General features: G+C 37.4%; 1 protein-coding gene across 9 annotated transcripts in view; it reads right to left on the reverse strand.

Annotated features, from left to right (window-relative positions):
- RIC1 (RIC1 homolog, RAB6A GEF complex partner 1) overlaps positions 1 to 25,388 on the reverse strand; it is a 144,161-nt gene that overhangs the window by 21,935 nt on the left and 96,838 nt on the right. For all 9 annotated transcript variants that reach the window (XM_005209979.5, XM_005209978.5, XM_015472474.3 and 6 more), the window contains 10 exons: positions 22,030 to 22,118; positions 15,599 to 15,743; positions 14,873 to 14,921; positions 11,748 to 11,900; positions 9,779 to 9,982; positions 5,196 to 5,234; positions 4,779 to 4,889; positions 3,466 to 3,555; positions 2,507 to 2,667; positions 856 to 991 (listed from right to left, as the gene is read on the reverse strand). In XM_005209979.5, the coding sequence (XP_005210036.1) occupies positions 856 to 991; positions 2,507 to 2,667; positions 3,466 to 3,555; positions 4,779 to 4,889; positions 5,196 to 5,234; positions 9,779 to 9,982; positions 11,748 to 11,900; positions 14,873 to 14,921; positions 15,599 to 15,743; positions 22,030 to 22,118 (1,177 nt within the window). The remainder of the gene's footprint in view (positions 1 to 855; positions 992 to 2,506; positions 2,668 to 3,465; positions 3,556 to 4,778; positions 4,890 to 5,195; positions 5,235 to 9,778; positions 9,983 to 11,747; positions 11,901 to 14,872; positions 14,922 to 15,598; positions 15,744 to 22,029; positions 22,119 to 25,388) is intronic.

Genomic DNA, 25,388 nt, shown 5'->3' on the forward strand with positions numbered 1-25,388 from the left:
GTTATGCAACCTGGATCCTGGTGGCAACGCTACCTACACAGTTACTTTAACCAGAAGCTATGGGAGTATCCCTTCTCTTTGCTCATAATTAACTAATCATGGAGTCCTCTATATGTCATATTCCTTCTACTTCTTTCTATCTTCTTTTCACTACCCAAGTTTGGGCCACAGACACCATTCACCTAGATCACTGCAATGGACTCTTAGCTGCTCTCCCTTCATCTAGTTTTGTCCAACTCTGGTTCATTTTCTTCCTTTGTAATGTTTTCTCTAGTATTACAAAGCTTAGATCTAATAATATCTAGCTTAAAACACTTTAGACTTTAAGACAAAGTCCTTAGTATCAATAAGACTGTCATACTCTGTTCCAGTCACTGTGAAATTTCTTCTAATTCCCTGAATGTGTCGTGTTCTCTCTTATCTACAGGCCTTTGAACTGTTCCCTCTGACTGAAATTTCTTTTTACTTAGATAACCACCACTTATTCTTCAGGTTTCAATTTAAATGATAGAGAAACCATCTGTGATTGCTTAGACTACTCTAAGGCTTTTGTTACACAGTATAACTTTTATACACAGTATAATGTTTTAACACTGTATCACTTTTTGGTATACACAGTAACCTGTATTACTTTTTGGTATACACATTACATTTATATTAATTATCTATGTAATTCTTTCTTTCCAGTATTAGCAAAAACCATGTTTGTTTAGTTGGCACTGTAACCCAGCATCTTCACACAAGGCAAATTCTATATATTTAGTATGTATTTTCTGAACAAGCAAATAGTTCCTAATACCAAATTAAAACACAAAGACCCGAAAACTCTAAAGAGCTCTGATAACAGAATGGTACCTGCTGTGGCATTTTCAAGGTGATTCCATTCTCTGTACTCACTGATGTCAGAGTGACAGATACCACTAGGAAAGGGTGAGGAATGTAGCGTGACATGGACACTTCCTGAAGAACCTGAATACCAGCAGCATTTGGACTGTAAGAGAGAAAGAAACCATACATCTCAACAATTCTAATGAGTTTTTTTTTCCCCCATTTCCACTACAAATAGTTTGAGAGTTTATGTTTATAGGGGCCCCAGAAGGCAATGGCACCCCACTCCAGTACTCCTGCCTGGAAAATCCCATGGATGGAGGAGCCTGGTGGGCTGCAGTCCATGGGGTCGCTAAGAGTCAGACACGACTGAGTGACTTCACTTTCACTTCTTACTTTCATGCATTGGAGAAGGAAATGGCAACCCACTCCAGTGTTCTTGCCTGGAGAATCCCAGGGATGGGGGAGCCTGGTGGGCTATCGTCTATGGGGTTGCACAGAGTCGGACACAACTGAAGCGACTTAGCAGCAGCAAATACTTTCTACCTACCATTTCCACCTCTCCAAGTATCCTTTAAACAGCAGAATGACAAGGCTGTGGCACCCAAGAACACAAATGGAGATGAAGGGAGGGAAAGAAGGGAGTAATATATAAAAAGTAAAAAAGAAATTGGGAAGAAGCTTATAGGAATAGCTTAGTCAGCTGAGAAATAGTTGGCTGACGAAGGAAATGGGTTCTATATAACTGCTACTGCTAAGTCACTTCAGTTGTGTCCAACTCTGTGAAACCCATAGAAGGCAGCCCACCAGGCTCCCCCATCCCTGGGATTCTCCAGGCAAGAACACTGGAGTGGGTTGCCATTTCCTTCTCCAATGCATGAAAGTGAAAAGTGAAAGTGAAGTCGCTCAGTAGTGTCCGACCCTCACCGACCCCATGGATGGCAGCCCTCCAGGCTCCTCCATCCATGGGATTTTCCAGGCAAGAGTACTGGAGTGGGTTGCCATTGCCTTCTCCAGGGTTCTAAGGTGATCTGTTAATTTTTATCTTTATAAAAGATATCCTCAATTACTAAGCTACTTCAGCAAACACGCACTTCATAGCTTTTTTATAAAAAGAAACAAAAGCCATCTGAGAACAAAATAAAACTCAAGAAGTGTGGTCTAAATGCTGCAAGTCAGCCAGACACCAAGAAGAATATAGGCAAGAAAACAGCAAGACAACTGTCTGTTTTTCCTTTTCTAGACTACAGCCAGCTAGGCCAGTGAAAATGTGCAAGAGTCTGCTAAGGTCATGCTTCCTAAACCCCTAAAGCTATAGAAATACTATAAATTTCCCCAAGTTTCTAGAACACTAGGAAAATTAGTAACAACTTGTTATCAAGATGTGTAAAAAAAAATTAATATTTAAAATTTTACCCCATCCCAAACCAGCTTGTTTTTTCAAATGAATCCAGTAAGATTAGCTGAAAAAAAATTGGTAAAGCTTTATAGTTTATTTCCTTTGGTAGCTAAAAAATAACTATCATACAAAGATCACTAATTAAAATTCCTTGCTTTACAAAACTCTTAAAACAAAGGAAATCAAATATAAAATTAAAATAACTGTTTTGAGAAATAAAACTACAGAGGAAGCATGATAAATAAGAGCAAAAAATGACTGTATATTTTATACACTTACCCATCAGATTTTCTTTCAATACTATAAAGGCATATTGAACAGTCTGCTCTAAAAACTATTACCATGTCCCGGAAGACACTAAGCAGTAATGTTTCTGCTTGTGTTTTGGTGACATGAGCAAAAGCATTGTCCAGATTTGAGGTTCGCAAATACACTCTGAGCTGTAGAAAATAGAAATAAAGACAACTGTAAAAAGAAGATACCTACCATGGATGACTAAATACTTTAGACATACCATTTTTTCATCTACTTTTTTTTAAATAAGAGGAGCTAAAGACTAATTTGAGCATTAATAATAAGTGGATGTTTCTATTTTGACAAAGTAGGCACATTCTACAAATAACTAAAAGATGAGTGATCAAAACTGTGATGTACTATTATGAGATACTCCTTTTAGACCTGCATATTTAGACATGACATCAGGAAATGTAGTTTCTCAAAAAATAAATATATCAATCAACCAATCAATATATCTCTAAGGACAGACATTCTTATAAACTTTTCAACTTTTAACTATTTTTTATTAGTTACAAATTTTATAACAGAGAATGGCTAAAATCATTAGAAAAAGCAATCACAGAAGTCCTGATTATTCCTTTAATTTTTTTTAAAACAGTAACTTGAAAATCCCATTAGCTAAAAACGTGGAATTTTTGATTAAAAGGAAAATGTCTCATTCATTTTCAGTAGGTTATTTTTATACAGATCAAACAATGCTGTGAAAGTGAAAATTGTTAGTCACTCAGTTGTGTCTAACTCTTTGTGACCCCACGGACTGTAGCCTGCCTCTGTCCATGCGATTTCCAGGTAAGAGTATTGGAGTGGGTTGTCAATTTCTTCTCCAGGGGATCTTTGGCAGGCAGATTATTTACTGTCTGAGCCATCTGCAAAGTCCTTAAATAATGCTTAATATCTTTAAAATATAAAAATTTATTACTTCTGAGAGAACAAAAACATACCTCTTCTTGACGATCACTTATGTTATAACATGCAAGGACAATAAAATCATTCCACCAGGCTAAGCCACCTGTCACAATCATATTCTGCTCCTTAAAAAAAATAAAAAACATTTACATTTATTCCTGACAGTAATACATTTGTAAAATATTCCTAATCAGACAATGAAAGCTCTAATTATTTCTGCTCTACTCTCTATTCCTCCCGCCCCACAACATTAAGTGTTACTTGAGGGCCTTTATTAATAATGATTCAGATCCTATTTTTGAAAAAAAAAATGTGTATTTCTGTAAGGCAGAAAATACATCATTGAAAGTAACTGGGAACCATGTAGCATCATTATTCCACATTCAGTACATCTTGGTTTACATTCTGGCTTTATCATTTATCAGCTGCCTGACTCTGAATCCTATATAAAATGGTAATAGTAGTGCCCTCACTGGGTTGTTATTAAGATCAGTGAGATACATGAAAAGTGCCTGGTACATAGTAGGCACCTGCTGCTGCTGCTAAGTCACTTCAGTCGTGTCCAACTCTGTGTGACCGCATAGACGGCAGCCCACCAGGCTCTCCTGTCCCTGGGATTCTCCAGGCAAGAACACTGGAGTGGGTTGCCATTTCCTTCTCCGATGCATGGAAGTGAGAAGGTAAAGTGAAGTCGCTCAGTCATGTCTGACTCTTAGCAACCCCATGGACTGCATGCAGCCCACCAGGCTCCTCTGTCCGTGGGATTTTCCAGGCAGGAGTACTTGAGTGGGGTGCCATTGCCTTCTCCAGTAGGCACCTCGTAAATGTCAACTTCCTTTTCTTTTCCTCCTATTTGATTCTTGCAAAACCCAAACGCATGTTTGTACGCTACCCAGATGTTTATATTGTACACAGACAAGCAGGGAATGACCTCAAATTTTGTGGAGATTTATTCCAATCATATCTGATGAACTCTACCTGAAATGGAAGAGTAAATTCTCAATTACAGGATTAGCATCTGATTAACAAGAATTAAAAATTAACTATCTCAACAGACATGAACTTGGGCAACTCCAGGTGATGGTAAGGGACAGGGAGGCCTGGCATGCTGCAGTCCAAGGGGTTGCAAAGACTTGGACACAATTTAGTGACTGAACAACTATCTCAATACAAAATCCATTATCAAATACCAAGTACCTTATCAGAACTGACCCTTGGACATAATTTAGTCATTTTGTAATGTTTTGATTTTACTTTTTAGTAAGTAAACAGTGGTTTACTCTATACTTAATTCATATTGTAGTTCTCCCACACTTTGACAAATAGGTTTTTAATCTCAAAGACTAACCTGGGTAATGTTTCCAAAAAGCTTCCATTTTTTGGTGAGTAAAGAGTAATGTGCAAAACCAAACTTGCCAACAACAGCAATATTCTGGCCAAGCTTATCAATAGCTGAAAACTGAATTAAAAAAAATTAAGATCTCTTCCTTGAATTTTTTATTTAGACATAAAGAACTAAGGATTATGTCAGGATGGCAGACTATTAATAAACATTTGCGAAGTGAATTAAATGTAAAATGCTAAATTCAAAAATCATATTTAAATTATATTTAACAAAATTATAGATTTACACTAACAATGTACAAGGAATCAAGTATTGAAACTTTTATCAATGCACCCACTGAAAGGCTCAATCCCCAGAATACCTCTTGCAGCACATGCCATTCAATGAAAGTTAACACCAACCAAGTAACAAATAACTCACCCGTATAGGCCAATTGCTCTCTAGATAGGTGCTGGAAATCTAGGAAATAATATATCAGTTTGTAAGACTTTTGAAATGTTTACTATATTTAAATGTAAAGCATTAGCATCATAATATGAGATTAATTTTCCTGTAATGTTTAAAGTGCTCCCAAATAATTGAGTATTACTAGCAGCCAATATTGCATATCGCCTGTCTTATCCATTTCATTATGTATTTCTAGACATCAGGCTTTCCTCTTTTTTCTCTATACTGTTTTTGTTTGTTTGTTTTAAATATTAAACACTCAATCAATAACAGAATGACAAAAGATATTTAGAGAAGCATCTACAATGGTAGCCAAGAACTGTGTAGATGAACAGTCTGGTTTTGCTGATATGAACCATCCCTAAAATCTTATCTAATAAAATCAGAGCCTCAGCAAGAGTTTGTTTTTTTTTTTTTAAATAGTACTTTCTTATTTTTATATTTTTCTGATTAAAAAAGCAATGCATGCTTATAAATTTTAAACAATATAAAAGTACACAAAGTACAAACTGAAATTCTTCTCTTACATCACTGCTCAGGGGAAACAACTGATTAGTTTTTATTCTGTCTCTAAACAGCCATGTACACATAAAAGTGTGCATAAGTCACGGCTATTTATTCACCTGCAAGACTTTTAATATATTACAGATATGAACTCTTCATCTGCAACATCAGCAATAGATGTATCTTTCCATGCTGTCTGTCTCATTTTTGTACATGGTATCATTTTATTACTCTAATGAGAATTTTAAACTTAAAAAATCCTCTGTGAGATATCAATGCAAATTAAGCCAAGTCTAGCTTTATTGAGACTGTGACCTCTCTCTCAGTCTGCTGATTAAATAGTTTCATGAGCACATGGTGAATGAAGGGTGAAAATTAACAGAACAACAGAACAAAGGAAAAATCTTCTGTTCCTGGAATAACTACTGAACCTTCAATTCATTTATTTTCCTTTTACTCAAAGAAAAATTATTACATATTTAAAAAAGGAGAGCCAAATGAAAAAGCCAAGTAAATGCAATCAAATCCAATAAGCTTCTTTGTGTAATGTGAAGATGAAACCAAAGTCAAGCAAAAAAAAAAAACCTCCAGAAAACCTGCTGAAAACATCTGTATTAATCTTGATAAAATTTATTCATAAAACTATTTTTGTTAGACTTCACTTATTATCCAGTTAGTCAACCTAAAATCTAAATAAATTAATAGCTTTTAGTACATTAGGAAGTTCTTAACCCCAGAACTGCCTATGTGTGGATGCCTACCTTAGAGAATTAAGTGACAGATATACTTGAAGAATGCTTAACTTGTATCTTAACAGATATGCTGTACCATTCAGGCCAACTAGTAAAATTCATTATGATGGGTGAAATTAGTGCAGAATAATGGTAATCTGAGGTAACGATCAGGTGGCAAAGTAAAATCTGAAAGTAGTTTTGTAGGGGGATATAAGTGAAATTCTTTTTTTGAATGAAGAAAATAAAAATAGTCACTTGAAGAAGGATGTTCCTGGAGTATAACTGAGCTAGCACCCAAGACACTGAAAAAAACAAGCAACCAAAAAACCAAAAATGCCCCTACTTCCCCCAAACCTTGGTATTTCTTAGTATTTATGAAATGTGTGAGTGTGTAAAGTGGGAAGTGAAATCTCACAGCCAAAATGGATTCCAACACGAAGAGTTTCCAATCATAGGAACCACGGTTAAATCTTATCATTTGATCACATTCTGATGAATATCTCTAAGAGAAAACAATTTATTCTTCTATCCTCCAAAAGTGTATGAGATGCCACAAATGGTAAATGGTTTGCTTTCAAAACTTACATTGAAGCTTTATTTATACAGTTTTATGTCTTAAAGATGCTATGAAATAAGAACAAAAACTTTTATTTTCCCTAGGAGATCTACATATTACCTGAACTTTGAGTTCCACCCCTAATACTGAGAACAGAAAATGGCAAAACTAAGAAAAGAGGTGGCTAATGGATGATGAAGAAACTCAGGTCAGGACTGCATACTCAGTGCATAAAAAGTCATGTCACACTACTGGGAAACCCAGTGCTAAGCTACAGAATCTCTACTCTTAACATCTTAGGATTTTTCCATCTCTTGTAGAACCTACATCTACCTTTTTCCCTTTAAAGTCATTCTGCTAAAACCCTGTCTCCTCCTCAGATTTACTTCTGTCTGTATCTGGTGAGATTGTGAAAACCATCATCCTAGGAGATCTGATCTGTGCCAAATACCCGGAACATTTGATTCACATTGTAGGAATGAGAGCAAATCATTTATAAATTAAATAGCCTTTACAATCCTCTTTGTTGACTTAACAAAGTGCCTGATACATGACCCTGCTTCTGACAAGTATGCATCTGTGTTATTTTTGTTAAAGGAGAAAACATAATTAACATAGAATCTTCTGACCAGGAAACTAATGAGTATAAGGTAGAAAGCTTAAACAAACAAACAAAAAACCTAGTAGTCTAGATGGGGAACAGACAGAGCAAGCAGGATTAGTTGAGCTCATCTGATGAACTCTAAGCTGTACAAGAAGCATACAAAGTACTAATCACACAAACAAAGCCACTTTGATGGAGGATGCAGGCACTCTCCTGGACAAGAGTATGTGCTGAAGGCGGAATTAAACAGGCACCCATGTTTCTTCAGGGAATACTTACTAAAGGCTAAAATGTCTGGAAGGTAAAGTATTAACATTATATAGACACTGTAAAACCACACTACCAAACACACACCACCAAAACACTGCATTGACTCTTGTGGCTGGATTACCAGCAAACAAAGCTTAGGGCAACTCAAAGTAAAAACAATGCCAAGTAGGCACATGCTAGGTTTTATTAATAGATCTAAGTCAGCAGTATATCATATGCTTCAACATTTAGTACCTAGGTTTTAAGATAGGTTCTATTATTCCCTTAATTTGTATCATGGTAAGGATCAAGTCTGCCACTATTCTGCTGTGTGACCTTGGGCAAGTCACCTAACTTCCCTGAGCTTCAATTTCCTCATGTATAAAATCTAGTTGGACTACATGATTGCTAAGGTCCTTCCAGCTCTAAAAATTCTATGAGTCCATTATAACTTAATTTGGGGGGAATACAACAACTCTAGCATTATTTTTATTAGCTTTAAGGAAATGGAAACCATTAGGTAAAGCTAGAGTTAAGTTTATCTTTCTGAGTACTTTAGATATCTAAAGAACAGAATGACAGAAGAATATTGCTAGTACCTATTTGTCTGAAGTTGTAAAAGCAGTGTTATATGCTTCTAACACAGGATACTTCATAGATGGCTATGAATCACAGAATCACTGAATTTTTGAGCTGGAAGGAAATTCCATTTTTGTTATTGCCTGATGGATTTTTGAGTTCCAGACCTACCTTCTTCGATCCTCTGCTCTACTTGGCTCTCTGGCAACACAGACCTGGCTAGGCAGAACTGGCATTCATGCTAGGTCAGTGTAGAATGAATAGTTCAAAGTATGGGGGAATGAAAATAGCAGAGAAATGGCTATAGGAGAGAAGGGAGCAGTGGAAAATTTTAGTCAAGGAAGTAGCTGATGCAGTTTTATTTAATAACTGTTACTAATTATAAAATGGTATGCACATTGTTTGATTTTATGAATTTATGAATGTAAGTTAAATACATTTTCTTTTAGTGTATACCACATGTCAATGTAGGAGATATTCTTCCTTTAATTTTTCACACAGAGACCATTCTTCTATCTCTCATTATCTTCACTCAAAGTCAACTGAAAATAACATGGGCGGTGAAGTAAGCTAGGTAAAAGTATAGAATGTAGAAGACAAAGAATTGTGAAAATAGACAATGACTAAAAGAAACTAACTCAAGAGTAGACTCTGATGTATCTAAGACATTTTGGTGACAAAACTGGGAAGAAAACACTTAGGACTCAAATATGTATGAAAGTTTCTTTCAAGAAACTTCAGTTTACTAACTTGTCCAAATTAATTTTGTTTTCAAAACTCAGAAGTAATTTCTATATTAAATGTCAATTTATCAGAATTACTAAAAGAAACCACTAATTTGAAAGTTACATCAGAATGAGTAAATAATCTGGAGCAAGACCAAGTAATAATAAAATTATTAACAATAATGTTCTAGACTAATCACAAGTCTTCAACTTGGGTCCAAAGTCAGGCAATTAACCTCAATGTGTACCCATTAGGACTACAAGATCATCTGGACAGGGGACTAATTGACAGTGTCACTTTTCATGAAATTACCACACTTCTGCCTCTGCAAATCTAGAGCTAAATTTATACCAAAAGAAGGCTGACAGTCCTGCACAGTAAAAGGGCAAAGCATAAACTTCTAGTTTTTCAAACTATTCACTTACTAATGGACTGGGGGAAAGAAAGGAGAAGACAAGAGGACAAGAGCACAGAAAAGCAGAAGAGAGACGTGACAGTCAAAAAAGGTTAGAAAGTTCCTCAGCAAATGAATTACTTAAAAATCTGTTTTAGGTGCTATCTTAGCAAGGACTAAGTCACTAGTCAACAGCATCTTAAGACTTACCTGTACTACATGCCAATGCCGATGACCAAGTAAAGTGCTTAAACTCTGAGACTCTAAACCACCACCTGCAAATGGGCTCTTTTCCCGACGGGTTCTGTGATCAGAGTGAGCTGAAGAACTCCTGGGATTCTGGCTCTGTGAGGCCTCTCCACAGTTCAAGTACAATCGATCCTCCCCCTGAAGCAACACTTGCTCTTGGTTACTCTAGATGAGGGAAAAGGAAGCAGAGGGAAGGAAAGCAAATAAAAACAAGTAAGGTGGGGGAAAGTAAGTAAAATGTCAATTTAGTTTTATTGCTGGGAATATACCATACATTTCAGCATTGATTTTCCTCACAGAGGACAAGACTACATAAAAAGTGCTCACCCTGTTACATTTAAGACTAACAGGCAACATTTTAAGGATTTCTTCCCAGTGTAAAATAATCTTTATTAAAGTTTGTTTTATCATATAGATTCCAAAACATGCCCATGCCCAGGGTTACAACTGCTATAGAAGTATCTTTCATAACTACTTCAAAATGGCAATGCTATGAGAGATTTTCCATCTGAAAACTGAATAAAACTACTCAATGTCTACAGTTTACAAAGTAGTTTTATATAAAGTATCTCATGAACGATGATAAGAAAAGATGTCTGGTCACTTTGTGTACATGCTCACCGATGTGCCCACATGGCAAGGAGTGGATTAGACACAGGGATAACTGGATTCTGGAGGATCTTTTAAATCATGGGGAGGAGGAAGAGTAGCCTACAGCCTGGTTCAAACAATTCAATAACTGCTTGGTGAATGCTTGGTTAGTACCAAGGGATGTGCCAGGCTCTGAAGACATTTAGACAAAAAGTTTCTACTTCTGTGAAAGGCCTGTGTTTTCAAATGTAGGCAGATTATTCACTCACTATTTTTTGTAAATTAGATAGATCAGCATCCCGACCCCTCATGTTCCCATTGTAGTCCAAATATCATCTTGACATAAAACTTGGGGTGCTTTTATATTATTATTTTGGATGAGGGACCAGAGGAAGAAATCCTCTACCCTTGTTTTTCTTATTATTCAACTACAGTAATAAGGTCTGAGATCCACAGTACTTTCATTCTTTCTGAGTGTGTTGTAAATTTTAATTAGAAACTGGTTGCACCATATATTTAAAAACCCATTGATGGCAGACACTAAGATATGCATTTCTATCATGTAACACATACTATTCTTATGCATAAATAGCGTATTAATATCTTATTTCAGACTGATAAACATGAATTTATGTTATAATTTGGGGCAGTGTTTCCCAAAGCAGGATTCTAAGGCTTATTTTCTTGCAGGTCTTCCTTAAAAATTCATAGGTAAGTAAGCTTGGGAAATATTGCTTTTTATACACCAACTCCTGGACTTTTACGATGCACATTAGTGTATTAAAGACTAGATTACTATGCTAAAGAAATTTCTACAGCTTTAACTCCTTTATTTCACACAAGACAACAGAACATTTTCTTATTCTATGTAATTACTATTTATATTTCTCACAAATTGTGCCTGGTGGAACACACTTTGGGAAATGTTATTAACACTAAATTTTATTCAAGTAAATCTGTAAACACTGTTTTTTCTCAAGTTGCTTATGATCCTACTTAAAAAAAAAAAAAAGCATGGGACTTCCGTGGTGGTCCAGTGGTTACAACTCAGTGCATCTACTGCAGAGGGCGCAGGTCTGACCCCTGGTCAGGGAACTAAGATCCTGCGGCCTACCCCCTCCAAAAGCTAATCCTGCTCAGAAATAAAATTTGGGGGTATTATTTAATATAAATTAAAAAGAAACCTAATAATCATAGAAAATATACAAAAGAAGATCATATGCCAATTTTAGGAGTACATGCAATATTATCTGTGTCATAAGGACATATCTGTGTCTGATATTCTACATCAAAGCCATTAAAAACAAAACCAAACAGAGTTTTAATTAAATAAACTTACCATACAAGGGTTTACAGTGAGTGCACTCTTGATAAACTGAAACAGTAGAATACCAGGCTGTTTAACTATACTCTTGGAGTCAGACTCATTTTCAGTATTTTGAGAACCAAATCCACTGATTACCCAGAGGTGATAGCCTTCAGCACCCCAGCTCTTAGGGAAAGAGGTCGGGGAGAAAAAGAAGAGGGGGGAAATCAAAGCAATAGAAAATTTGTTATTTTTTCCTGGCTTTAAATATTTAAATTCTTAAATAACCAACAATAAGCATTATTAATTACTTCTGAAGGCTGGAGATACCATGACAAACACCACAGACAAGAATCATATACCTCCATCTACTACATCTTAGATCGCCAGTAGAAACCATCATTGCTCTCCACCTAGAATAGTGAAAACACTACATACTAATCCTAGCTAGAAATCCTAAGAAATGCCTACTGCTATCTGCAACTTCTCTATGAATTTAACTGCCTCTCAAATACAAAGAACTTCCTCAGAAAGACAAGATCCACATTACATAGCTGAAGCTTGACAAACAAGCACCAAAACAGATACAATCTTGTACAGAACAAAGAACAATGGACTGGCGACTATGAGACTAGGGTTTCCACTGCAGCTTGGCTACCATTTTGTTGTACTACCTTGGCCAAACTATTTGGTTTCACAGGGTTTAAGTTTCTTCCTTTATAAAATGAGAGCGCTCAAAGAAATTAACCAGGCCCAGTCAATTTTAATATTCTATAATTAGATTTCATGATTATTAAAATCACTTAAAAAAAAAATCATGGGAAGAGTATTAATTCCTAACCTGCAAGGCCAAGAAAATACTAATGAGGGGAGGAGAGGTCCATGAATTGTTGCAAAATTTCAGAAGTTCTGCTTTCCCATGAGAAGTTTCAGTTGCACAAGTTAACTAAAATGCTAAGATTCTTAGTTTGTGATTAAAATATCAGCTTAGTGAGGCTGGTAACACCAGTTGTTGCACACCATTCAGAAGCACTGATTGGCAGTCACAGAAACGGTGTTTGAAAATTACAAGTATGAAGGTGTATAGAGCCATCAAATGGGATCCTTGGTGATGAAAGGTTGGGAAGCCCATGGTTTCAAGGCAACCATGGTGGTTTAAATTCTTTGAGAAACCCATGATCAGAAAATGCCTTCCTCTGTGGAGCAAGAGAGAAAGGTAGTGATAAGCCTAAGCCTCACAGCCACTAATTTCACAAAGATGGTATGGAGAGGGCTATAGTAAGAAAATGTTTTTATGTAAGGACAAGGGTAGTTATACCTCACTGCTTTCTACAGAAGCTGTTGAAAACTGATGGTAAAAATACTATTACAACAAGGACTACAATTCTTTTAAGTCTACGGAAAAGTTTAAAATATGCTCAAATAATGTACATGTCCTCCAGGAAAAAGACCCAATGAACACTTCACATTAAAAGAAAGGAGGCTATGGGAAGTGGGTGCTGAGTCACATAAGAAATGCAGGTTGTTTTGGAAAAACAAACGCCTGATCTGAACAGTCACTGTGTTCACAGAGACGACAGGGCTTATTGGACACATCAAAACAAAATAAAAATCAAACACTGAAAATTAGATAGCCTGTTAAAAACAGACTGTTAAAGATAACGCTTTTATTAAAGCAAGAACTGTTTAAGAAGAGTCTCATGAGACTAGAAGAGCTTTTTTTTTTTCTTTTCTGAGCATGCAGGCATAGCTTATTACCAGTGTTGTGATAGTTTCAGGTGGACATCAAAGGACTCAGGCACACGTATACATGCATCCATTCTCTCTCAAATTCCCCTTCCATCTAGACTGCCATATAACATTGAGCAGAGTGCTGTACAGTAGGACTTAGGACTTTGTTGGTTATCCATATCAAATATAACAGTGTGTACATGTTGATCTCCAACTCCCTAGCTATCCCTTCTCTCCATCCTTCCCTCCTGGCAACCATAAGTTTCTTCTCAAAGTCTGTAAGTCTGTTTTTATTTTGTAAATAAGTTCATTTGTATCATTTCTTTTTAGATTTCTCATATAAGGGATGGCGTATGATATTTCTCCAAGAAGGTCCAAGTTTTCTTTTGGGGTTTAAGTGAAGACTCATACACATGATGAGGTGCCTGGGGCATAAACTGATTTTGGAGTGGAAGAAGTCGGTGTGGGACTTCCTTTTGAGAACAAGTGCAACTATTCCAGAGTTCTCAGAGCCTTATCAGCATCAGCAGCATCATTACTCCGTTTACCTTGCAACTTCTCATACTCAGATAATAGCATGTCCTCCTGTGCTGTGTGGTTAGTTGTGTCTGACTTTTTGTGACTCTATGAACTGTAGCCAGCCAGGCTCTTCTGTCTATGGAATTCTCCAGGCGAGAATACTGGAGTGGGTTGCCATGCCTTCCTCTAAGGGATCTTCCTGACCTATGGATAGAACCCAGGTCTCCCACTTTGTAGGCGGATTCTTTACCATCTGAGCCACCAGGGAAGCCCGGATAACAGCATAGGTAATAATAATAGCTAATAATACATAATAATGGGAGGGCGATTATCTCAGGCTCCTTAGGCCACTAGCTGAGGGAAAACAAACCCAGGCGCAGGTCTGGTTCATCCGCTCAGGGCATCACACAGGACACCCTTGGGATCTGGCAACCCTGAGGTTTGACACTAAGGATATGTAGGTGGGACTGGCAAAAAGCAGGGAGGTTCAAGATAAAATAATCTGGGCGTTAACCAGTTAAAGTTTCTGCTTTAGTGTAGACGTTAATATCTACACTTAAATTTAACTTAGGACTCCTTCATCACCAAACCTTTGAATAAATAAGGAAAGGGACCAAGAAAATATGCAATGTAAGACTGGCCCCTGAGTGACCAAAAAAAAAAAATTATGCAAAAAGCTACCCTAGTGGGAACCTTGAAAAGATTCAGGTGACTTTTGTTGCTCACACCCTCTTGCAGATTCTCAACAGAGCACTGCTCCAATTCTGCATAAATAAAATACCCCCCTAGACTTTCTTCTCATTTTGGAGAAGAGCTTTTTTAATTTTATTAGGTCAGTATGAGGGAAAAACAGGAAGAAAAAAAACAAGTTTTTCACATTGTATCAATATTTTATAGAAAGAACTTACCATAGAGTTGATTTTAAGGGGATCTTTTTTGGTACCATCTGACCTATAGCTGAAACAGAACAGAAAATTAAAAAGAATCTTCTAATTGCATACAACATTTAGCTTTAATTTTTTTTAAAATGATTTTTTTCCTTTGAAAGAGAAATACCCAATACTGTGTGAAATATGAGACTCCTGGTCAATGTACCTAGGTATGTCACTGAGATACAGTCTTTCAGGTACTAAATAATTTCTTGACAGGGTCATGCAGTTTGGGCAGGTGTGTTCATTACGTCAGAACTAAAGTTCAGCGTAGTATATGAAACGGGCAGAGATATTAACCCACTTCTGTCAACCCACAGAGAACCTATACTAACTCAATGAGATAATGTAATTTTTCACTTCCTACTAGCTACTTATATATATAGTTTACAGCTCTTATTAGATAATAAGCTACTTGAACAGATTCATGTGTGATTTAGCCTTGAATCAAACATTTATCACATATACAACAGGGGTTCGATAAACAAATGCATTTTTATTGAATGAACAATCAACTGAAAGAGGATGGATGTACGAGGAATTGATACATTCTGAATAAATTAATTCTGAACCTTATAAACTGTTTTGGGGTAAGTGTCAAATAAGGCAAACTGTGAGCTGTATGACAAAGTGCATGCATGTGTGTGTGTGTATTGTCTCAGAGAAAATGGAGTTATTTTGTCCAAAATTTCTTTAATGACTCACGCAAAATCTCCTCCAAGTGTACAAATCAGCTGGGCTCCAAATACACTCCATAAAGAAAGGCCTCCATATTCCCAGGTCACTATTACAACACTATTGTCAGGAGACCACCTGACCAACTTAACAGCTCCTGTTTTGTTCCAAATGTCTGTTAAGAAACCACAGAAGAGTTAAGGATAAATGACTGCTTCATACTTAGTACTTTTTACAGCCTCTATCTTCAACTTGAAACAAGCAAAAAGGCATGTCTGCTTCAGTGAGATGAATTCAGTTCATTTAGGGCTATTTAAAATTAGTATGATCATCAGCCTGGGCCTGATTTAAGCAGAACAAACTCTGTACCCAAGTGATTCGTAAGAACCCAGAACCATTTCTTGCTGCTATTAGCTTAAATAACTATTGATACAACTGTGTGGTCTTAAAAACTCTTTGGCTTTGGGAAAATCAGTTTCTCTAAGATGGGAATAATATTTCCCTTGAATAATTCAATACAATATCAAAGTACTCTACAAAGTATGAGGTGTTTCAAAATATAAAATATTTTGCCATGATCTCCATGTTTTTTCAGTAATATCAAAGGGAGTCAAATTAAAGCAAATTGAAGTTTAACCTTATGTTAGGATTAAGTAGGTAAACTCCAGCTTTGGCACTATAGATGCTTACATCTTCTTTTAACTAATAATATGTCTTCTAACCCTATATATAATTACTAAAGCGGAAAATTTCATTGCATAGTAAAATCCAAGTTTCTTTACTGCAGAGTTAAATGAAACATACCAGCATTTCCCATCAGGAATTCAACAAGATCTGTATGACCTTCTTTACAATTACAGTTCTTTACATCTGCAGCATTAATAAATTTTTGTTGTAAATATATCTGCTGCAAAGGGGTGGTATACAGATATTAGCCTACAAAAGACAGGCTTGGTTAACAGAGTAAAACTTTTTCCCTCTGCCTATGTTTGAATCCTCACATTACCATTTCCCACCATAATTCAGGTATATGAGTAACTGGTATTTATGTATATAAAAATGGGAACATGTCTAAGCAACATCATATCTTATTAGTATACTTTATACACTTAGGAGAGAAATTTAAATCCAAACCAAGAAAAAAATACAAACTCAAATCAAGGCTTATAAAACGAAAGCAATTCCATGTGCAAGGAAAAAAAAAAAGGTTTAGATGTGTATTTACTATCACAAAAAGCTGCTAGTGTTTTAGCTTATAAACAGTATTCCTATTATCCCAAGTAAACATATATATCTGTATATATATATCTACATACACACATATGTACGTATTTTCCAAGCATTGTACACATGTTAAAAAAATCTAGGTACATAGATGTACAATAAAATAGTAATGATGGTTAACCTAATTTTCAAGTGGCAGGAATACAAAAAATTTATCTAGCTGGTAACCTACCGTAAACTTAAGATTGTGATAATTTGCATAATGAGAAAAATGTAAAAAATAATCCCCAAACTTGCTGTTACAGTTGAATTTGCAAGACAGAAAGGATGATCTCCAGGAGCCAGAAGAAAAAAACCAAAAGTGAGACTGGTTAGTGCTTGAATTAAGGCAGCCTAGGTGTGAAGAGTCAGAGAAGGCAATGGCACCCCACTCCAGTACTCTTGCCTGGAAAATCCCACGGATGGAGGAGCCTGGTAGGCTGCAGTCCATGGGGTCGCTAAGCGTCAGGTACGACTGAGCGACTTCACTTTCAATATTGACTTTCACTTTTCACTTTTCTGCATTGGAGAAGGAAATGGCAACCCACTCCAGTGTTCTTGCCTGGAGAATCCCAGGGATGGGGGAGCCTGGTGGGCTGCCGTCTATGGGGTTGCACAGAGTCGGACACAACTGAAGGGACTTAGCAGCAGCAGGTGTGAAGAGTGGGAAGTGATGAGGCAAAAATAGTTGGAAATATAGGGACAGAAGGTTGGAATGGGACCTAGGTGTGACTAGGGAGTTGGGGGTCCTTATACAAAGACAAAAAAGGGGTTTCAGGGCAACATGAGTCTGAGAATCAGAATGGAAGCTGATGATCATGTAAGGATTCCTGATGTGCTGCCACCTGTAAAAATCAGCCAGTGAAGCCAGAAGAAACATAGACGCTTATGTCTGTTCAAGAGGCAGGACAACACAAGTCTCCCAACATTTTAAGCAGCTGTATAGCCAAAAGTTACATAATCCAAAAGGGCAGCCCTCTCCCATAACAAAGACCACAAGAGCAGGAATTAGCAGATAACTAAAGGGAGAAATGGCATTCCAAGAACCTGAGAAAAGGAAACAACCTGAAAAATTCAGTACAGTGTTGTCAAACGATCAACAGAAGGGATCAACAGAACTTCCTGAAATGATGTAAATATTCTATATTTGCTTGGTCTAACAGACAGCCACTAAGCTGCATCAGGCTATTTAACATTTAGGTGTAAAGAGGCAACTGAGATTTCATAGTAATCCAAATCTATGCCCCCAAATCACTAATCCCAAAGAAGGTGAAGCTGAATGGTTCTATGATGACCTACAAGAGCTTTTAGAACTAACACCAAAAAAATAAAAGATGTCCTTTTCATCATAGGAGACTGGAGTGCAAAAGTAGGAAGTCAAGAGATAACCTGGAGTAACAGGCAAGTTTGACCTTGGAGTACAGAATGAAGCAGGGCAAAGGCTAACAGAGTTTTGTCAAGAGAACACGCTGGTCACAGCACACACCTTCTTCCAACAACACAAGAGATAACTCTACACATGGACATCACCAGAAGGCCAATACCAAAAACAGACTGATTATATTCTTCGCAGCCAAAGATGGAGAAGCTAAGCAAAAACAAGATGGGGAGCTGACTGTAGCTCAGATCATGAACTCCTTATTGAAGAAAGTAATAAAAACCACTAAGTCATTCAGGTTTAAATGAATCCCTAAATCAAATCCCTTACGATTATACAGTGGCAGTGACAAATAGATTCAAGGGATTAGATCTGACAGACGGAGTGCCTGAAGAACTATGGATGGAGGTTCAAACATTGTACAGGAGGCAGTGATCAAGACCATCCCCAAGAAAAAGAAATGCAAAAAGGCAAAATGGCTCTCTGAGGAGGTCTTACAGATAGCTGTGAAAAGAAGAGAAGCAAAAGGCAAAGGAGAAAAGGACAGATATAACCATCTGAATGCAGAGTTCAAAAAAATAGCAATGAGAGATAAGAAAGCCTTCCTCAGTGATCAATGCAAAGAAAGAGGAAAACAATAGAATGGGAAAGACTAGAGATTTCTTCAAGAAAATTAGAGATACCACAGGAACATTTCATGCAATGATGGGCACAATAAAGGACAGAAATGGTATTGACCTAACAGAAGCAGAAGATACTAAGAAGAGGTGGCAACAATACACAAAAGATCTTCATGACCCAGATAATCAAGATGATGTGATCACTCACCTAGAACCAGACATCCTGGAATGTGAAGTCAAGTAGGCCTTAGGAAGCATCACTATGAACAAAGCTAGTGAAGGTGATGGAATTCCAATTGAGCTAGTTCAAATCCTAAACAGTGATGCTTTTAAAGTGCTGCACTCAACATGCCAGCATATCTGGAAAACTCAGCTGTGGCCACAGGACAGGAAAAGGTCAGTGTTCATTCCAATCCCAAGAAAGGCAATGCCAAACTACTGTATAATTGCACTCATCTCACAGGCTAGCAAAGTAATGCTCAAAATTCGCCCAGTGAGGCTTCAATAGTATGTGAACCAAGAACATCCAGATGTTCAAGCTGGATTTCAAAAAGGCAGAGGAACCAAAAATCAAACTGCCAATATCCATTGATCACAGAAATACAAGAAAGTTCCAGAAAAACATATACTTCTGCTTTACTGACTAAAGCCTTTGTCTGTATGGATCACAACAAACTGTGGAAAATTCTTAGAGATGGGAATACCAGACCACCTTACCTGCCTCCTGAGAAATCTGTATGCAGGTCAAGAAGCAACTGTTAGAACCAGCCATGGAACAATGGACTGGTTCCAAATTGAGAAAGAAGTACATATAGGCTGCATATTGCCACCCTACTTATTTAACTTATATGAAGAAAATCATGCGAGATGCTGGGCTGGATGAGGCACAAGCTGAAATCAACACTGCTGGGAGAAACAGAATAACCTCAGATATGCAGATGACACCATCCTCATGGCAGAAAATGAAGAGGAACTAAAGAGCTTCTTGATGAAAGTGAAAGAGGAGAGTGAAAAAGCTGGCTTAAAACTCAACATTCAAAAAATGAAGATCATGGTATCCAGTCACATCACTTCATGGCAAATAGATGGGAAACTGGAAATAGTGACAGACTTCATTGTCTTGGGCTCCAAAATCTTTGCAGATGGTGACTGCAGCCATGAAATTAAAGGACGATTGCTCCTTGGAAGAAAAGCTATGACCAACCTAGACAGCATATTAAAAAGCAGAAACACTACTTCGATGACAAAGGTCTGTCTAGTCAAAGCTATGGTTATTCCAGTGATCATGTATGGATGTGAGAGTTGGACCATAAAGAAACGTGAGCGCTGAAGAATTGATGTTTTTCTTGAGAGTCCCTTGGACTGCAAGGAGACCAAACCAGTCAATCCTAAAGGAAATCAGTCCTGAATATCATTGGAAGGACTGATGCTGAAGCTCCAATATTTGGGCCACCTGATGTGAAGAAATGATTTATTGGTAAAGACCCTGATGTTGGGAAAGAGTGAAGGCAGGAGGAGAAGGGGAAGATGGAAGATGAGATGGCTGGATGGCACTGCCAACTCAATGGATATGAACTTGAGCAATCTCCGGAAAGTTGTGATGGACTGGGAAGCCTGGCGTGCTGCAGTCCACGGGGTCGCAAAGAGTCAGACGCGACTGAGCGACTAAACTGACTGAGTGACTAAACTGACTGAGGCAACTAAGAAACATTTTGATTTTCTTTTAGTTTCATTTAAATGACCATATGTGGTTATCGCACTGGACATCACATCAACAGTATGGATAAAAAAGAAACAGATAAAAGGGTTAGAAAACACAATCAAAATACACAACACCCTGTTCTTGCCAGCTGCAGCAAAAATTCTTTAGGAAATAAGAAAAAAAAAGCAACCTTTAAAAGCTATGCAATAAGAGTGATAAAAACTTAAGGAACTAATTTCTATTTCTGGCAATATAGCAAATTTGATAGCTGGAATGACTCTCCACACTGCAACAAGTAAAATGTTAAACAGAATACTTAAATATTTCAAAATATTAAAAAACACTGGGAGGTAAGTGAGTGTACAAACTGCTGTTGCCCTGAATTTTTCTGCCAAAACCTAGAGACCTGACTTTCACCTATGATGACTCTCAACATACGAGGAACAGAAGATAAAACTCAGAGCTTGGTCAAGACGGGGAATAGAAGATACCCATGTAATGCTGAGAATACAATGTCATATTCAAGGGAGAGTGAGAAATAAACTCTACCACATAGAAGGTGAAAAAAACAGCAAGAAGTACTTTCCTGTTTTTGCCCATGGTGTTGAATGGAAAATAAAGAAGCTCCCCTGAGAATCTGCAACCACAAGCCAGTCCTCAGGCTCATCTAAAATCTGTATAACTTGTAGGATTCAAAAATGAAAAAAATCTCAAACAGAGAATATAATGCAAAGGCTTCAAGACTAATGTAGTTTTCCCAGATGACTGGAAGAAACAAACAGATATCCTCTCAGCAAAAACTCATTTCAATCTAGTTTCTGCTTTCCTGATCAGAAAACATACATATGCTTTCTTTCCTCCTTTGTTCTTGACTCAAGAAGTAACAGTTGGGCCTTAGAAATTAACCTGTGATCATGAAAGAAAAGGCCAAATGAATGCCAGTAGAAGCTTACCTTTGGATTTCTTGCCATTATAGAGAATAAATACTATTTGTTTAAGGGATAGTAAGTTGGGTTTTCTGTTAGTTTCAGTCAAACATTTCCAATAATAACAGATTTTATACTTACTCCAGTGGACAGAATTCACCTAAGAGTCACAAAGGGAGTTCCAAGAGAGACTTTTTGTTTTGTTCACTACTGTGTACCAGCATTTAGAACAATGTCTGGCCTATAGTAGGTACTCAATAATTACTTGTTGAATGACTAAATGGAAATGAAGGCATAAAATAACAGAGGCAATGAAATTAGGAAAGAGTCTAAAGCAAAGCCCAGACAAGCAACATAGAGGCTACAACTAAGTGAGGATAAAGAAAACTGAATGGAAGATAAAAAAGGTCTCCCAGGAGACTCTAGTAGAAATCCTTGAGTCAGAGAGAATTGTTGTTACATGTTTTAATAATACTTGGCCTTTGGCATCCATCATCTAATTCAAATCAAAACTCACTACACATATTATCTGTAATTAAGAAAGGGGAAAAAAAAAAAAGAAGAGGACTCACCAGGATACTGTTTTGCTGTTAATTCTAGTTTATGAGACAGCTGCATGGCTCCAGTGGTGTTATCTATTGTATAAACCTGTACAGAACCACTGTGAAAATCAAAAAGACTTTCAGTGTAAAAAGACAAATACAAATATAAAAAACATGACTATGGAAATATGTTCTGCTGATAGGAGTATAAACTAGAACACAACCATTTTGTAAATAATTTACAGTCATCTCATAATCTGAAACAAATGCATATTCTACAGTCTAGTGATCTCACCTATAGATATATCCTAGAAATATCCTTGTCTTTGTGACATATACAATGTTCATTATAAGACTTTAAGTGCAAACAAATGCCAACCATTCACATGTCCAGCAACGACAAAGGGAAGAGAAACTGTGGTATATTCATATAATAGTATACCATACAGAACTGAAAATGAATTTTTGTCCTATACCTTAAAATGGACAGCATCTCTCTCTACCCACCCATCTATCTATATATCTATATAAATAGTATAATTTTATTTCTATACTGTGAAAAACATCCAAAACATAGTAGTGAAATACATTTGTGGTAAAAATACACAAAGAACTAGTGCACACAAGTTCCAGATTAGTAACTGCCCTGGTAGAAAGAAGAATGTTTCACAGAAGAGGAGGAAGCAGGGGCTTCATCAGTTCAATACTGGTAATATGCTACTTTTCATTTTATATTATTTTTTGTATGTATACATTATCAGATCAGATCAGTCGCTCAGTCGTGTCTGACTCTTTGCGACCCCATGAATCGCAGCACGCCAGGCCTCCCTGTCCGTGACCAATTCCCAGAGTTCACTCATACTCATGTCCATTGAGTCAGTGATGCCATCCAGCCATCTCATCCTCTGTCGTCCCCTTCTCCTCCTGCCCCCAATCCCTCCCAGCATCAGAGTCTTTTCCAGGGAGTCAACTCTTCGCATGAGGTGGCCAAAGTACTGGAGTTTCAGCTTCAGCATCATTCCTTCCAAGAAATCCCAGGACTGATCTCCTTTAGGATGGACTGGTTGGATCTCCTTGCAGTCCAAGGGACTCTCAAGAGTCTTCTCCAACACCACACTTCAAAAGCATCAATTCTTCGGCGCTCAGCCTTCTTCACAGTCCAACTCTCACATCCATACATGACCACAGGAAAAACCATCTCCTTGACTAGACGAACCTTTGTTGGCAAAGTAATGTCTCTGCTTTTCAATATGCTATCTAGGTTGGTCATAACTTTCCTTCCAAGGAGTAAGCGTCTTTTAATTTCATGGCTGCAGTCACCATCTGCAGTGATTTTGGAGCCCAGAAAAATACAGTCTGACACTGTTTCCCCATCTACTTCCCATGAAGTGATGGGATCGGATGCCATGATCTTCATTTTCTGAATGTTGAGCTTTAAGCCAACTTTTTCACTCTCCACTTTCACCTCCATCAAGAGGCTTTTGAGTTCCTCTTCACTTTCTGCCATAAGGGTGGTGTCATCTGCATATCTGAGGTTATTGATATTTCTCCCGGCAATCTTGATTCCAGCTTGTGTTTTTCCAGTCCAGCATTTCTCATGATGTACTCTGCATATAAGTTAAACAAGCAGGGTGACAATATACAGCCTTGACGAACTCCTTTTCCTATTTGGAACCAGTCTGTTGTTCCATGTCCAGTTCTAACTGTTGCTTCCTGACCTAAATACAAATTTCTCAAGAGGCAGATCAGGTGGTCTGGTATTCCCATCTCTTTCAGAATTTCCCACAGTTTATTGTGATCCACACAATCAAAGGCTTTGGCATAGTCAATAAAGCAGAAACAGAATGTTTTTCTGGAACTCTCTTGCTTTTTCCATGATCCAGTGGATGTTGGCAATTTGATCTCTGGTTCCTCTGCCTTTTCTAAAACCAGCTTGAACATCAGGAAGTTCACGGTTTACATATTGCTGAAGCCTGGCTTGGAGAATTTTGAGCATTACTTTACTAGCGTGTGAGATGAGTGCAATTGTGCAGTAGTTTGAGCATTCTTTGGCATTGCCTTTCTTTGGGACTGGAATGAAAACGGACCTTTTCCAGTCCTGTGGCCACTGCTGAGTTTTCCAAATTTGCTGGCATATTGAGTGCAGCACTTTCACAGCTTCATCTTTCAGGATTTGGAATAGCTCAACTGGAATTCCATCACCTCCACTAGCTTTGTTCGTAGTGATGCTTTCTAAGGCCCACTTGACTTCACATTCCAGGATATCTGGCTCTAGGTTAGTGATCACACCATTGTGATTATCTGGGTCATGAAGATCTTTTTTGTACAGTTCTTCTGGGTATTCTTGCCATCTCTTTTTATTATCTTCTGCTTCTGTTAGGTCCATACCATTTCTGTCCTTTATCGAGCCTATCTTTATACATACTCGTATATCTATGATATGTGTTATGATTCTGTTAAAAAACTTTTTTAGAAGGGTCAAACTGTTACAAAGGGCCAGAAACCAAGAGAGTTTTTCTATTACATCTAAGCTACATTTCAAAATTGAACTACAATAATCATAAAAAACACCATTTCTCCTTACATGGCTATTCTCAGGTCAAAATTTAACATCAATGTTGTTTTTAAAATGATTTAAACCCAAGGCTGCTTCTGCACATACCAGGATGACACCAAGCATATGACTGCCAGAATGTTCTGACCCTAATGTGTAATCCTTCAAGGTAGGAGAAGTCAGACGGTCTCCTCACAGCAGCTCTGATCGGTTTCCAGCCAGGCCTAACTCTTAAGGATCAGAATGGGACTAAATAAAACACCTGCAATAACAGGCTGCTTAAAGCTATCCCATAGCTCCCTGATACTCTGTTTTTAAATTCCTTTTTTTCTGTTTCATTTTGTATCCTTTCTCTTGCTATGTTCTTCAAGTATATTAATCTTTTCTTCTGTAATATTTGATTTGGGTCTTTTATCTTCCACATTTCAATTTAATACTCAAAAGAAGTTCTCTCTTTGTGCCACTCTCTCCTCTCTGGTGTCTGGTCTGTGATCCCCTGCTGCTTTGGTCTCCCAGACTTTCATTTGCACACACTCAGTCCAGGGAATCTGCCAGGCTCTGTCTCCCCATCCACGTGCTGGAAACTCTCTCAAAGAAATTAAAACTGGGACAGTTGAAGAGCTGTTTTTTTTTAAATTTTTTTATTTAGATTCTCATCTCTCAGGGACCACTGTCCTTTGTTGCCTGATGTCCTATGTCTTGAATTTGAAATAGCTGTTTCATCTCTTTGTCCATTTTCTTGACTATTTCAGGTGGGAGAGAAAATCTGATCTGTTATTTCAACCTGTCAGAAGACAAATGCCTGGAACATCTATCCGGACTACCTGCCCAATTA

Source organism: Bos taurus, chromosome 8, assembly GCF_002263795.3.
Source record: "Bos taurus isolate L1 Dominette 01449 registration number 42190680 breed Hereford chromosome 8, ARS-UCD2.0, whole genome shotgun sequence".
In the NCBI taxonomy this organism is placed as follows: Eukaryota; Metazoa; Chordata; class Mammalia; order Artiodactyla; family Bovidae; genus Bos; species Bos taurus.